The sequence below is a fragment of the Mobula hypostoma genome, chromosome 9 (assembly GCF_963921235.1).
Source record: "Mobula hypostoma chromosome 9, sMobHyp1.1, whole genome shotgun sequence".
Classification (NCBI taxonomy): Eukaryota; Metazoa; Chordata; class Chondrichthyes; order Myliobatiformes; family Myliobatidae; genus Mobula; species Mobula hypostoma.
This window is the reverse complement of record NC_086105.1, coordinates 3,882,206-3,897,592: the sequence shown is the minus strand read 5'-3', so window position 1 is coordinate 3,897,592 and position 15,387 is coordinate 3,882,206. Positions and strand designations below refer to the sequence as shown.

At 45.6% G+C, this 15,387-nt stretch overlaps 1 protein-coding gene across 2 annotated transcripts in view; it reads left to right on the top strand.

The window, feature by feature from the left end:
* Positions 1-15,387, top strand: part of tm7sf3 (transmembrane 7 superfamily member 3) — a 59,221-nt gene that overhangs the window by 12,769 nt on the left and 31,065 nt on the right. Inside the window, exons 2-3 of one of the 2 annotated variants that reach the window (XM_063057613.1) lie at positions 6,479-6,630; positions 11,015-11,162. In XM_063057613.1, coding sequence (XP_062913683.1) covers positions 6,479-6,630; positions 11,015-11,162 — 300 coding nt within the window. The remainder of the gene's footprint in view (positions 1-6,478; positions 6,631-11,014; positions 11,163-15,387) is intronic. The other variant, XM_063057614.1, reaches the window with a different exon arrangement.

The window sequence follows — 15,387 nt, the reverse complement described above, 5'->3', positions numbered from 1 at the left end:
AAGGATGAGGTCTCAGGTACTTGAAGGCATTTAATGAAGTAGACCAAAATCAGCATGGTTTCCTTAAGGGAAAATCTGTTGGAATTCTTTGAGGAAGTAACAAGCTGGATAGACAAAGGAGAATCGATGGATGCTGTGTACTTTGATTTTCAGAAGGTTTTTGTCAAGATGCTGCACATGAGGCTGCTTTACAAGATGAGAGCCCATGGTACTACAGGAAAGACACTAGCACGGATAGAGCATTGGCTGACTAGTAGGGGGAGGGAATTTCCTGGTTGGCTGTCAGTGACTAGTGGTGTTGTGTGCAGGGGCTGTGTTGGGACTTTTTAAATGTTATTTGTCAATGTTTTGGATGACAGAATTGATGGTTTTGTGGCCAGATTTGCAGATGATACAAAGATAGGTGGAGGGGCAGGTAGTGTTGATGAAGCAGGTGAGTTGGTGGTAAGGAAGGCAAATGCAATGTTAGCATTCGGAGAACTAGAATATTAGAGCAAGAATATTATGTTGAGGCTTAATAAGGCACAGGTGAGACCTAACTTGGAGCATTGTGAGTAGTTTTCAAATCAAGTTTAATTATCATTCAAACCATACATTGATACAGCTGAACGAGACAGCTTTCTTCTCAGGCTAGGATGCAAAACATTAAAAATAGCAAGTAACATAATTCAAAACAGGCGCAAAAGAGCACCTTCTCTTGAGAGAAAGGAAACGTATAATCCAAGATCCTGAGCAACAATGTCCTGCAATCAGTAGTACAGTCTCCTGGCAGTGTGCAGATTCATTCAATCCAACCCGTCATTCTGTGGCTTGAACATGAGGGCAGCTCCGATGGGAGAGGCCATGTCCCAGCTCAGCACAGACGCCATGTTGTAACGTTTCCGAGTCACCTCACCTGGTCTGCAGCCGCAGCCAAGCCTGAGGCTTGGGGCCTAGTCTTTGTTACAACCAAGGCTACACAGCTCCCATGTTGTCTGTCCCACCACCGGACAAGAGTAACAGGCCTGCGGCAACCTGCGTTATCACTGTCCAACAGCATCTTACAGTTGCAAGTGAAATGTCAGAGGCAATCTCCCATGGTTATACTGCACCAACTTCAAAACATCTGAGTAGTTGGCAGCAATACGGTCTGCAGTAGGGTTGCCAACTGTCCCATATTAACCGGGACATCCCATATGTTGGGCTAAATTGGTTTGTCCCATACGGGACCAGCGTTGTCCCATATTTCCCCCGCTAAGGTAGAGCGTTGCTATGAAACCGTTCATAAGCCGAAATGGCGTAAAGCGAAGAAGCAATTACCATTAATTTATATGGGAAAAATTTTTGAGCGTTCCCAGACCCAAAAAATAACCTACCAAATCATACCAAATAACACACACAACCTAAAATAACACTAACATATAGTAAAAGCAGGAACGATATGATAAATACACAGCCTATATAAAGTAGAAATAATGTATGTACAGTGTAGTTTCACTTAACAGAATCGGGAAGATTTAGCCAAAACCGATTTGTAGAGAAAAGATCGGCACATACACGCGTGCACACGTCACAGGTGCCCACGCAAGGCTTCATGGTCATGGTAGTCTTTCTCCGGGTAAACACAAGTGTCCTGTATTTGACTGTTACTTTTGTCCCTTATTTGGGAGTGAGAACGTTGGCAACCTTAGTCTGCAGCCAGGTCAGCCTCTCCTACGTCCCAGCCAGCCCCACTGCTGACACCAGTCCAGCTCCTCCAATCAACCAGCAGCTCACCGATGGAGTAGGCTGCAGTACCCGATGGTCTTGGAGTAAAATTGTCTTGTGATTATTTATATAAAAAACAATTACAAAAGAAAAGCACCTTTTGTAGGCCGCTGGGAGGCTGCTGTGTTCAGGTGCGCTGCCATCTTACGGAAGTTTACAAACTGTATTGGGCCCTTTTCTAAGAAAGAGTGGGCTGGCATTGGAAAGAGTCAAGAGGAGGTTCATGAGAATTATTCAGGCAGTGAAAGGGTTACTGTTCTGGTGACATTTGATGGCTCTTGGCCTGTACTCACTGAACTTTAGGAGAATGGGGTGGGGGGGGGGAGCAATCTTAATAAAACCTATTGAACATTATAATGCCTAGATGGAGTGGATATGGAAAGGGCTTTTTCCTATAGTGGGGGGGGGGGGTGTCCTAGGACCAGAGCACACAGATTCAGAACAGAAGTATGACCCTCTAGAACAGTGAGGAGGAGGAATTTCTTTTGCCAGAGGGTGGTAAAGCTGTAGAATTCCTCTTCACCGATAACTGGAGGCCAAGTCATTGGGTATATTTAAAGCAGAGGTTGATGGCTGTGCTTATTTAACTTTGCTGACATCACTGTCAAAGGTGGTGATGCCTCAGCATACTGGAGGGAGATTGAGAATCTGGCTGAGTGGAGCCACAACAACAGCCTCTCACTCAATGTCAGCAAGACCAAGGAGTTATTTATTGACTTCAGGAGGAGGAAATCGGAGGTCCATGAGCCAGTCCTCATCGGGAGATCAGAGGTGGAGATGGTCAGCAGCTTTAAATTCCTTGGTGTTATCATTTCAAAGAATCTGTCCTGGGCCCAGCACGTACGAGGAAAGAATGTCAGCATCTCTACTTAGGAGTTGTGAAGATTCGATACGAAATCTCAAACTTTAGACAAACTTCTATAGATGTGTGGTGGGGAGTATATTGACTGGTGGCATCATGGCATAGTATGGAAATGCCAATTCCCTTGAATGGAAAATCCTACAAAAAGTAGTGGACATGGCCCAGTCCATCACAGGTAAAGCCCTCCTGACCATTGAGCACATCTATACAGAGCACTGTTGCAAGAAAGCAGCATCCATCATCGAGAACCCCCAACATCCAGGCCATGCTCTCTTCTTGCTGCTGCATCAGGAAGTAGGTACAGGACCTGCAGGGCTCTCACTACTAGGAACACATATCAAAGTTGCTGGTGAACACAGCAGGCCAGGCAGTATCTATAGCAAGAGGTACAGTCGACGTTTCGGGCTGAGACACTTCGTCAGGTCTCGGCCAGAAACATCAACTGTACCTGTTTTTCTCGACTGTACCTCTTCCTAGAGATGCTGCCTGGCCTGCTGCGTTCACCAGCAACTTTGTGTGTTGCTTGAATTTCCAGCATCTGCAGAATTCATCATGCTCACACTACTAGGTTCAGGAACAGTTATACCCCTCAACCATTAGGCCCTTGAACCAGTGGGGATAACTTCACTCGCCCCCATCACTAATCTGTTCCCACAATCTATGGACACACTTTCAAGGACTCTTCATCTTATGTTCTTGATATTTATTGATTATTTATTGTTATTTTTCTTTTGAATTTTCAGTTTGTTGTTTTTTGCACACTGGTTGCCCATCCTGTTGGGTGCAGACTCTCACGGATTCTGTTGTGTTTCTTGGATTTATTGAGTAGGTCCACAAGAAAAATGAATCTCAGGGTCGTCCATGGTGATAAATTTAATTTGATCTTTGAACTTTTGATTAGTCAGGCATCAAAGATTATACAGAGAAGGCAGCAGGGTGAGGTTGAGAGGGATAATAAATGATGAAATGTTGGGGCAGACTTGATGGGCTGAATGGCCTCGTGTAGAGAATGAAGGGATATGGACATGTGCATGTAGAGACGGTTTTGTTTAATTGAGCATCCTGTTTAGGCTGGACTTCATGGTCCTATAATCGGCTAGTCTTGGGGGCGGGGGTGTGTGTCAATGGCTGGAAGCCTGTCCTGCAGTTGAAGGACTGCCCATATGGGTGGATAGCAGGGAGAAGAAAGGGACTTGTTTTACTGAAGTTGCTTGCTGTGTTCTGCTGAGCATGGTGGGCATGTTATGTTGGCACCAGAATGTGTGGCTGCACTTGGACTGTCCCCAGCTCATCCTCAAGTGTGGTAGGCCAAAGGCTCTGATCTTGTGCTGTAATCTTTCTTCAGCTGAATGCTCAGTAGGTCAGGCAGCATCTGTGGAGAGAAGCATTCTGGGTACAGAATTTGTTCTGGTAAAGGGTCTGGCATGAAACATTAACTGTTCCAGGATTGCTCTGTCACCTGAGTTTAAGGCCCTCCGTTGGTTGGGCTTGCCAAGGATATTGCGTTCCAGCTGTCTGCGTTCAGTACGTAAGGCAGTACAACATGGAGAGCAAGCTGTTTCCCACACAGCAGCCTCCCCCCACTCCACACAACTGGTCAATCTACAGGAAGAGCAGAGGCCGATACACTTTGGCACCAGCAGAGTTGCAGGAGTTGCCAGTCAGCGTTGAACTCGATGTAGGACTACCTTAGGGACTCCCGTTCTGGAGTTTTCCCTCAGGGTTTACTCCCGAAGCCTTCCCCATGAGTGAGTATAGTCACAAGGCAGCAGAGGTTTGAGATCAGAGTTTTCTTTCCAGATGAGCTGCCAACCACGGCTGACGAGCCCCATCTGCCCAGAGTGACTGGTTTTAAGGCCTTGGCCCTTCTCCTGTCAGTAGAAATGTTTCAGCTAGGCTTGGCAGCTAAGCCGCACACAAATGCCAGGAGCTGAACAGTTATCAGAGGCTATTTGTGATGCACGTCATTGGGAACATTTAATAGGTAGTGGGATCTTATTGCCACTTCTCCCTCCCCCACCAATCTCTCCCGGATTATGCTAACCTTCAGGAAACAAGGACCTGGGTATTTCCAAATAGTGCACAGGAGGTGCTGGGGGAACTCATCTGTTACTTCGATTTCCAACATTGCAGGTTTTTCTCCTGTTTGTGACTGGGTCTTTCCAATGTTGTTATTTCAGATTTCCAGCATTGGCAGTTCCTGCCATGTTTGTACAGAGATGTATTTGATGAAATGATCATACTAATCCAAGCATTGCTGAGATCTAAAACTGAGAGATTTGTTAATGTTGAGGTGAAAGTATGTCAGTCTGCATTCGTATGCTTTTGTCTCCTGTGTCCTACAGGGATCATTCTGTGTAACGGGGGGAGTTTAAAATGCATTGCAGGATGATTGGCCAGCGATGCCCTTATTTAATGTTTCTCACTGCCATAGTAAAGCAGCCAGCAGATTCAAAGACCCTTCCCACGCGAGTGCTCTCTCTCCTCCCCTCCTCTCCCATCAGGAAGAAGATACAAAATCCTGAAAGGCCAAACCACCAGGATCAAGGACAGCTTCTATCCGTGTTATCGGTCTCCTGAATGGACCTCATGCCCGATGAGATGAACTCTTGGCCTCGCAATCTACCTCATTGTAATTTTGCACTGTATAGTTTACCTTCATCTCACTTTCTCAGCAGTTGGTACATTTTTTATTTTGCATTATTGTTCTACCTCGATGCACTGTATAATGATTTGATCTGTAGAACCAGTTTGCAAGACAAGCTTTTCACTATCTCAGTACATGTGACAATAACAAACCAACACCAATGTGGTGCTAAGTTTTTAGTATTTTTAATTATTTAGCAATACAGCACAGAACAGGCCCTTCTGAACCAAGGAACTGCACTTTCCAGCAATTTATCACAGGACAGTTTACAATGACCAATTAACCTACTAACCAGTGCATCTTTGGACCTTGGGAGGAAACTGGAGCCCCAGGAGGGAAACCCAAGCAGTCAGAGGGAGAACATACAAATCCCTTGCAGGCGGCACTGGAATTGGACGCTGAAACACTCCAGGTTGTAACAACCTCTACGTTACCGTGGTGCCCGTACAGTGGGTCAGTTTTTGCATAGACTCATTCTATCTTCAAAATTTCGTAAGGATTGCTAGTTAAGGTGTGGGTACGAAAACTGAGGTGATTTGGATTTTGAGTTTAATATTACCTCTGTCAGAACACCGGCACATTTTGTTATTGTGACAAAGGCCCTTTGGATCAATTTTTTTTGGATTTGAAGTTGCTTTTGGCAAAATGACTTTATTGATCCCATGGTCCATGCATTGAAATCTGGGATCTTTATTGGCTATACCCACAACAAAACTGGACTTGGAATTCAGTCAGATTTATTATCGCCAACATGTTACTAGATGTGATAAATTGTTGTGATTTTGTCATGTTGGTGTTGCACTGTATTACTGCCACAAAAACAGTGTACAAACAGGTCGTTACAGAGGCCACCACAGCACAAAGCAGGCTCTTCAGCCTATCTAGTCCATGTCAAATTGTTGTTCTGCTGAGCACCTGGACTGTAACTCACCGTGGTAGCTAGTGTTATGGCAGAGGAGGAATCTGATCCTGGGTCACTGAGTGGGGATCTTCAGGCTCCTGTACCTCCTCTCCTTCTGGCAGTGATGAGGGCACATCCCATGATGACGAGGGTTCTTGGTGATGGAGGCCACCCCTTGATGTCCTCAGTGGTTGAGAGGGTTGTATCTATGATGGATCATGGGAGTTCTCCTCATTATCTCGCCCCTGAGTGTCATCCTGAGGTTGTGAACGCTTTCCAGAGGAAACTTGAGTGAAACCATCTGCTTTAATTCTCTTTGCAGGTCAAACAGAATTTAAACTTGGAAGATTTCAGGAAATACCTTTAATAGGGAACACATCGTTTGAAGCCTCTTTGTGGAACATTCCTAACAATGTAACATTCATCAACATCCAAGTGCACACCCAGTACGTTAATACAACTCTATCGCTGGAGGTATGTTTTCACTAAGAATTCAACTTGTTCTGCTTGGATTTCCAGTTCAGTGTCAATCTCATCACTTGCCTTCCTCAGGCTCCTCCTTGTCCTTAATCACATCTTGCTGTGAATATTGGACCTTTGCTCCTGGCATACACATGTCTGTGTTTAGAGTGGAAATGCAGAGGAATTTCTTCAGCCAAAGAATGTGTGGAATTCGTTGCCACAGGCGGCTGTGGAAACCAAGTCATTGGGTATATTTAAGGCAGAGGTTGATAGATTCTTGATTAGTCAGGACATGAAGGGATACGGGGAGAAGGCAGGAGATTGGGGCTGAGAGGGAAATGGATCAGCCATGATGAAATGTCAGAGTAGACTCGATGGGTCAAATGGACTAATTCTGCCCCTATATCTTGTGGTTATGGTCCTCTGGGTATTTTTTGCACTTAATTTAAAACATCTCCAAGTTTTCCCTTTGCAAATCTGCCCCCGACCCTACTGCCTCACTTGAAGTTGGAAACCTCCCTGGATGATGAAATGTGACTTGACAGAGGTGTAGAAGATGGTAAGAAGCATAGGTTGAATGGTCTATCAGTTTTTCCTTGGGTGGAAATGGTTAAAACAAGGGAGAATATTTTTAAGGTAATTAGAAGAAAGTACAGGGGGATGTCAGAGGTAAGTTCTTCACACGGATATTGGTGGGTGGAACATGCTGACAGGTGCTGATAGAAACCGATACATAGGGACATTTAAGAGACTCTTAAATAGTCACATGGATGAAAGAAAAATGGAGGTTTGCGTGGGATCTTACAGTAGGTTAAAAGGTCTTAGCCCAAAGTGTCTGTACTATGTTGTTTCACGAATACTTTCTCAACCCAATGTGCATTAATTTGTTACACTGGTGTATCTTGTATTTCATATTTCAGTGTGGGAGGCTATTCAGCCCATCAAGTCTGAGCTGGCTGTTTGAGCAGTTCTGTTCCAGCACTTCTTTATTTAGCGATGCCACGTAGAACAGGCCCGATTTAACCCTAGCCTGATCACAGGGCAATTTACAATGACCAGTTAACCCACAAAACGGTACGTCTTTGCACTGCGGTACAGTACGGGGGCTCCCAGAGGAAACCCATGCGCTCACAGGGAGAACGTACAACCTCCTGGGTTGGTGAACCTGGGTCACTGATAGTATAAAACATTTGAGTTAACCGCTACGCTGCCGTGCCGCCCGTGGTAGGAGCTTTGGCAAGCTTCAGTTGTCTCTGGGAACAGCAGCGGCTGCAGGGAGACCTAATAAAGGTTGATGAGATTCGGAGGTGGTGGGCAAGCTGATCTTCTCGGGGCAGGAGTGTCAAGTACAAGAGGATGTGCATTTTGGGTAGGGAGGAAAGACCGAATGTGCCATGCAGGGGCGGTGTTACATAGCGGTGGGTGCGTCGAGAGCGTTACCAGGGTTGTGGTTTAGCGGATGACATTTGGGGCCCCTGGGTAGATGAATATGCAGATAATGGAGGGATATGGGGTCTGCAGACAGAGGACTGAGACTTAGGATAAGAATTAGGCCGTTCAGCCCATCAAGTCTGCCCCATTATTTGGTGTAATTGGAAGGGTTTGGTGCGAGACAGAAAATTATTGTAACCTACAGCGAGAAATGTACATCAACTAAGTAATGCAGAAAGAGAAAAATAATGAGTGGTGTTCAAGAACCCCTTGATGGGGGAGGGAGAGATGTTACTAAAACAGTGATAGTATGTCCTCGGGCTCCTGTACCTCGTCCTGGATGGCAGCAAGGAGAAGAGGGCAGGTCCTGGGTGATGGCGGTCCTTAATGATGGATGCCTCCTTGGTGGTTGGGAGGCTAGTGCCCATGATGGAGCTGACTGAGCCTACAACCTTCTGCAGCTTTTTCCAGTCCTGTGCATTGGCCCTTTCTAAACAGGCAGTGAAGTAACGGGTCAGAATGCTCTGTACTAAGTCCCCACTCCTAATGTAGTACAGCCGCCAGCTTGTTCTCTTGATTGCCTGGGTATGTTGAGCCCAGAGTAGATCCTCTGAGATGCTGGAGCCCAGGAACATGAAGCTGCTGACCCATTGGACCGTTACTGTACTGTTCTGTTGCAACTTTCGAGATGGTGTGGTAACAGGCCCTTCCAACCCAATGAGCCTGAAACGCTCAATTACACCCATGTGACCAGTTACCCATGATACCATGGGAGTGAGGCTCTGGCCAGTTCCGAGGAGATGTTACCGAGGCAACGCCGAGTTTGGCACATGGACTTTGGACTGTGGGAGGAAACTGGGGCATCCAGGGGAAACACACACGGTCACGAGGACAGTGTGCAGACTTCTTGCAGACAGTAGCAGGAATTGAACCTGGGGCACTAGCCCTGTAACCGAGTTACGCTAACTGCTATATTACCACGCTGTTATTAATGCTGTCTGCTTCCAGCCACCTACACAGGCAGCAGCAATTAACCACCAAGAGTTCGTCTTGAGGGCAGACATCCCACCCTGCGAAAACTCATTTCAGGGACGTAGCACCATCAATTTGCGGGAGACTCCCGGAACATCCGGGAGAGGTGGGATGTCTGCAATAGAGTAGCTCCTTAGCAGCCAGCCAGCTAGTTTAAATAACGTTAGCTATGCTAATGAACGAATGACACCTGTTAAACTCACCTCAACATGTCTTTTACAGTCTTAACCCACCATGGGCAATAGAAAAGTCACTGTTGCAAACAGTGCAGTGAGCAACACTCATTATTTTTCACCCCTATTAGGCATGGGTACACTTTAGTGTAGTCTGGGGTGACGTATATTTTATTGGAACACCTTGCCGTGGCGCGCTCTCGCTCGCTCCCTCCCTCGCTCTCGCGCTCTCTCTTGCTTTTCTCTCGCTCGCCCTCAAAAAAATTGATTTCCATGATATTGTAGCGATGTGCTACACACAGCGCTAGAATAACCACACGGAGTCGGTGAGTTAGAGTTGCAATGAAAGAGATTTATTCAAACTTCGTGGCCTGCTTTAAAGCCTTCCCATTCCCGCCCTCCCTGGGTGGGTTTGCTGTGGGGAATGCATATTCCCAGACCCTTTCCGCGCGCGGGATTTTCCCCCTGCTGGTGAAGATGGCCTGGCGCGCCCTTTTTGGGGCCGGCCCTCTGCCCGCGCGCGCTGTTGTGAGCTGGTTCGTGTGTGCCAGAAAGTGGGTCGCCACAATATTGTATATAATTTGCAGGCATCAGGGAGCCACTATTAATATGTGGGAGACTCCCGGAAGTTCCGGGAGGGGTGGGATGTCTGTGAGGGTGTGGAAGGAAATGGGAACAGCTGGGAAGAGGCCACGTGCGTAGTCAGAGGGAGAGCATGCAGACTCCGCACTGCAAGTTTGAACTCGCACTTTCCTTCCCGGAGCTGAGGTCGCAGCGTGATCTACACCACTGCTGCTGCCCGCTGCAGTTAACGGGCCGAATGCCGGTCACTTTGGAACAGTGAGGCTCTGGCCAGCTCCGAGGAGGAGTTGCCGAGTCTGGCACACGGTTCTCCATGAACAACCACCTTCCTACACGTGCTCCGTTCTGCAGAAGTGACGTATGTAATTGCAGAGGTGGACAAACACCAGCCTGCTGAAATGCAAACATGGATCATCACAGCAAAGTACAGGCCCTTCGGCCCACAATGTTGAAAACCTTTTAACCTACAGTTAAAACAACATTAGCCATTCCATCCTCCGTCGTCCTCCATTTTTCTTTCAACCATGTGCTTATCTAAGTCTCTTTTAATGTATTGACCATTTGTATCAACAACCAACTACAACCCAAGGATATGCTAGGAGCAGCCTGCAAATGCTGCTGTAACACGTACACAACTTACTAACCCTACCCTGTGTGTGTTTGGACTGTTAGAGGAAACCCTTGCAGTCACGGGGAGAGCGTACAACTCTTTACAGACAGTGGCAGGAACATAGTGTGCTGCTCAAGATTGCAGCATCCGCAGGATCTCTTTCCTCTAAATTGGCTTTAGTTCCAGTTTAATGTCATCTGATTGTACATTTTACAAACAAATAAAACAATGTTCCCAATAAATGTCACACTAACCGCATAAGTAAATCAAAATATTACCACAAGTTAATGAAACTTGGACTGGACCTCCAACTCAACTGTGCCAATTAAGCTGGCTTAGATTGAAGGGCCCATATGGAGTGGACACGCAGAGGATATTTCCATTAATGGCAGAGTCTAGAACTAGAGGGCACAGTCATTCCCTCTGAAGGGCCTGATTTTTATTTTGTGTTTTTGTTTTTTGAGAGACCACTGACTGGGGAATATTTACTGGTCATCAAACTCTCTCAGGCATTAGGTGGTGCTGTGTTTGACATGTTAATGGTCCTGTGACTTCCCGTTGTTTGCAGAGCTCTGGAAGAGGCCCGTTGGTGATGGGTGCTGACCTTGGCTTGTTGCTGAACCTAAAGCCAAGACAGAGTGTGTTCAAGTGGCATCTCTACACACAGGCTCAAAGTGCTTCCGCAGTATCAGTCCTTCTCCCGTACAGTGCACAAGGTGGGCCATTTAATTTTTATACCTATTTTGTGCCTTTGTTTTTACATTTCAGCATCTTTCCTGGATGTTCTCCAGCTTGAACTGCACTGCACACTGGAACATTACTCCAACACTAGGCTGGCTTGCCTTGCCAGGGATGGTCCCAAGCCCGGCTGTGAGAGGAAGAGGGTTGATCATGGGGCTAGCGGCCTGTAAAAACCTAGAGCTACAGAAATGCCATCAGAAGTTCTAGAGACCTCATCCCTGGGAGAGAAAGGATCTTTGCTTAGAACACTTGTGGTGGGCCGCACCTGGAGACCAATTGAAAGACTGGTCCGCCAAGAACTCTGCCGAGCTATGGAGGAGTATGCCATGGGAGGGGAGGACGGGCTAAAAAGGCTAACTGGGATCATCAGTTTGTACCTTAACATGCAGGGGTCCAACGTTGTACCATTGAATTGAGGGAATCTCAGTGAAAACTATCAACTATTGAAAGGCCTACGTGGAGAGGATGTTTCCTATAGTGGAGGAGACTAGGACCAGAGGGCACAGCCTCAAAATAGAAAGACATCCCATTTGAACCCCGATGAGGAGGAATTTCTTTAACCAGAGTGGCGAATCTGTGGAATTCATTGCCATGGATGGTTGTGGAGGCCAAGTCATGGGGTACGTTTAAAGCGGAGGTCGACAGGCTCTTGATAAATAAGGGTGTCAAAGATTACAGGGAGGAAGCAGGAGAATGAGGTTGAGAGGTATAATAAATTATCGATATAGACTTCAGTAAAGCCTTTGACAAGGTTCCACACGGAAGGTTAGTTAGGAAGGTTCAATCGTTAGGTATTAATATTGAAGTAGTAAAATGGATTCAGCAGTGGCTGGATGGGAGATGCCAGAGAGTGGTGGTGGATAACTGTTTGTCAGATTGGAGGCCAGTGACTAGTGGTGTGCCTCAGGGATCTGTACTGGGCGCAATGTTGTTTGTCATATACATTAATGATCTGGATGATGGGGTGGTAAATTGGATGAGTAAGTATGCAGATGATACTAAGATAGGTGGCGTTGTGGATAATGAAGTAGGTTTTCAAAGCTTGCAGAGAGATTTAGGCCAGTTAGAAGAGTGGGCTGAAAGATGGCAGATGGAGTTTAATGCTGATAAATGTGAGGTGCTACATTTTGGTAGGTCTAATCAAAATAGGATATACATGGTAAATGGTAGGGCATTGAAGAATGTAGTAGAACAGAGGGATCTAGGAATAATGGTGCATAGTTCCCTGAAGGTGGAATCTCATGTGGATAGGGTGGTGAAAAAAGCTTTTGGTATGCTGGCCTTTATAAATCAGAGCATTGAGTATAGGAGTTGGGATGTAATGTTGAAATTGTATAAGGCATTGGTAAGGCCAAACTTGGGAGTATTGTGTACAGTTTTGGTTACCGAATTATAGGAAAGATGTCAATAAAATTGAGAGTACAGAGGAGGTTTACCAAAATGTTGCCTGGGTTTCATCTCCTAAGTTACAGAAAAAGGTTGAACAAGTTAGGTCTTTATTCTTTGGAGTGTAGAAGGTTGAGAGGGGACTTGATAGAGGTGTTTAAAATTATGAGGGGGATTGATAGAGTTGACATGGATAGGCTTTTTCCATTGAGAGTAAGGGAGATTCAAAGAAGAGGACATGAGTTGAGAGTTAAAGGGCAAAAGTTTAGGGGTAACATGAGGGGGGACTTCTTTACTCAGAGAGTGGTAGCTGTGTGGAATGAGCTTCCAGCAGAAGTGGTTGAGGCAGGTTTGATGTTGTCGTTTAAAGTTAAATTGGATAGATATATGGACAGGAAAGGAATGGAGGGTTATGGACCGAGTGCAGGTCGATGGGACTAGGTGAGAGTAAGAGTTCGGCATGGACTAGAAGGGCCGAGATGGCCTGTTTCCGTGCTGTAATTGCTATATGGTTATATATGGTTATAAATCTGCCATGATGGAATAGCAGAGAAGACTCGATTGGTTGAATGGCCTAATTCTGCTCCTGTCTTTATGGTTCTTAAATGCTTACATAGGAACATTGACCCAAGCTCTACATTCAAACTTTCAACAAGCACATGGAGTACAACGTCAGAGTTGTTTTAAGATCTATGGGGATGGTGAAAGAAACAGTACAGCGTTAAGGGCAAGCCCCTTAACTGTGTTGATGAGTTGAGGGATCTTGGGCTCCAAGTTCATAGCTCTCTAAAAGTGGCTGCATGGGCTGATGGGGTGATTAAGAAGGCACTAGGCACGCTCGTTTTTACTAGTTGCGGTATTGAGTTCAAAAGTCTCAAAGTTATGTTGCAGCTTTATAAAACTCCAGTTAGGCCGCATCTGGAGTATTGCACCCAGTTCTGGACACCCCTTTGTCGGAAGGCTGTCGAGGCTTTGGATAGGGTGCAGAAGAGGATTATTCTACCTGGATTAGAGGCATGTGCTATAACAAAAGGTTAGACAAACTTGGGTTGTTTTCTCTGGAATGGCAGGAGGCTGAGGGGAGATTTGATAGAGCTTTATGAGATTATGAGAGCAATGTTCCCTCTGAGGGGTGTGTGTGTGTGTGCACATTTGCTACTAGCACACAAGGAATTCAAACTGCACACAAAAGCTTGTCACCCTCTCCCTCCGACTTGTTAAGTATATTTCAGGATTGTACACAATCACGTTTCCTTTTCCAGTTTCTGATGTGGGTGTTGTTGACGGCGTGAAGTTTCTGATGATTTGTCTGCAGATTTTAGAACTGGCTTGTTTATATTGTTTTTATTGAATAGATTATTCAGTACGCACATACTGTTGTCACTGGGCAAAAAAAATTGCACAGCACAAGTTTCTTTCACACACTGGTCATCAGAAATTAGAGGGAACACTGTATGAGAGGTAGACAGAATAGACCGACAGCATCTTTTTCCCAGGGTCAAAATGTCTAGTACCAGAGGGCATGCATTGAAGGTGAGAGGGGGTAATTTCAAAGGAGATGTGAGGGGCAAGTTTTTTAAAAGTAGTGGGTGCCTGGAACGTGCTGCTTGGGGTGGCGGTAGAGTCAGATACATTAGAGATGTTTAGATTGACACATGAATGTGAGGGACACAGAGGGATATGGACATTGTGTAGGCAGAAGAGATTAGTTTAGTTGGCCATTTGATTACTAATTTAATTAATTTGGCACAACATTGTGGCCAAAGGGCCTGTTTCTGTGCTACACAGTTTACGCTCTACACTCTAAAGTGCTTCAGAGGCCCCTTTGAAGACAGGACTTGGGGAGTTGTGGATACCAGAACAGAAGATGAACAGCAGCCATTGAAGTTGCCATGTGGAGATTTGTTTTGGGGCCTTTGGCTTATCTCGAGAGCATCAATGATACGGACAAAGTGTTTAGTGTGGAATTTTACAAGCTTTTCCCAAGAGTGGGGGTTTCCCCAGTGTGCGTGCCTTGATATTTGTCAATCTCCCTACCCCCTGCATCCCAATGACATGGTGCTGGGTTAATTGGTTTCTGTAAATTGCTCTTTGTGGGCAAGTTGCAAAAGAACAGAGGATATGAAAGTTAAGATGCAGGACGTTGCAAAGTAGATGCGTGGCCAGAGGTTTGGCAAAGAGTTGAATTAGACTGAAGACACACTCAACCTTTTAGTTACAGCTTCCCCTTCACCATCAGATTTCTGAATGGACAATGAACCCATGTACACTACCTCAGGTTTTTTTCTTTTTATTTCATTTATTTAATTTATTTTTAAAGTGTATTTCTTGCTTTCATATTGCAATGTACTACTGCAGTAAAGTAACAAATTTCATGACATGCCAGTGATATTAAACCTGAACCTGATTCAAATCTGGCTAAAACGAAAATGGTGGCAGAAACCCTGTGCAAAGCGTGTTGGTTTTGGGATGACATTTGGGCAGTGAGACAATACCAACGGCAATGTGGCAGATGATTGGGTAGAGAAGGGGAGAATGCAGACCAGTGGAACAATTGCTGGAGTTGGTCCTTCAAATAGACATCCCTCACTGCCTTGTTGTGTATCAGGGTGTCAAACCTGGGGTTCACAGACCCTCAGTTCATGGTAGGGGTCCAAGCCATAAAAAACATCAGCAACCCCTGTTCTAAAAGATTGCCTCATGAATGAAGTATCTGAGTAGTTTTAATAAGATTTCCCATAAAGCAATGGACATAAATTGGATTCAATATTGTTTAATGTCATTTCCAGTACAAGTGTAAAGGAGTCAAAATAA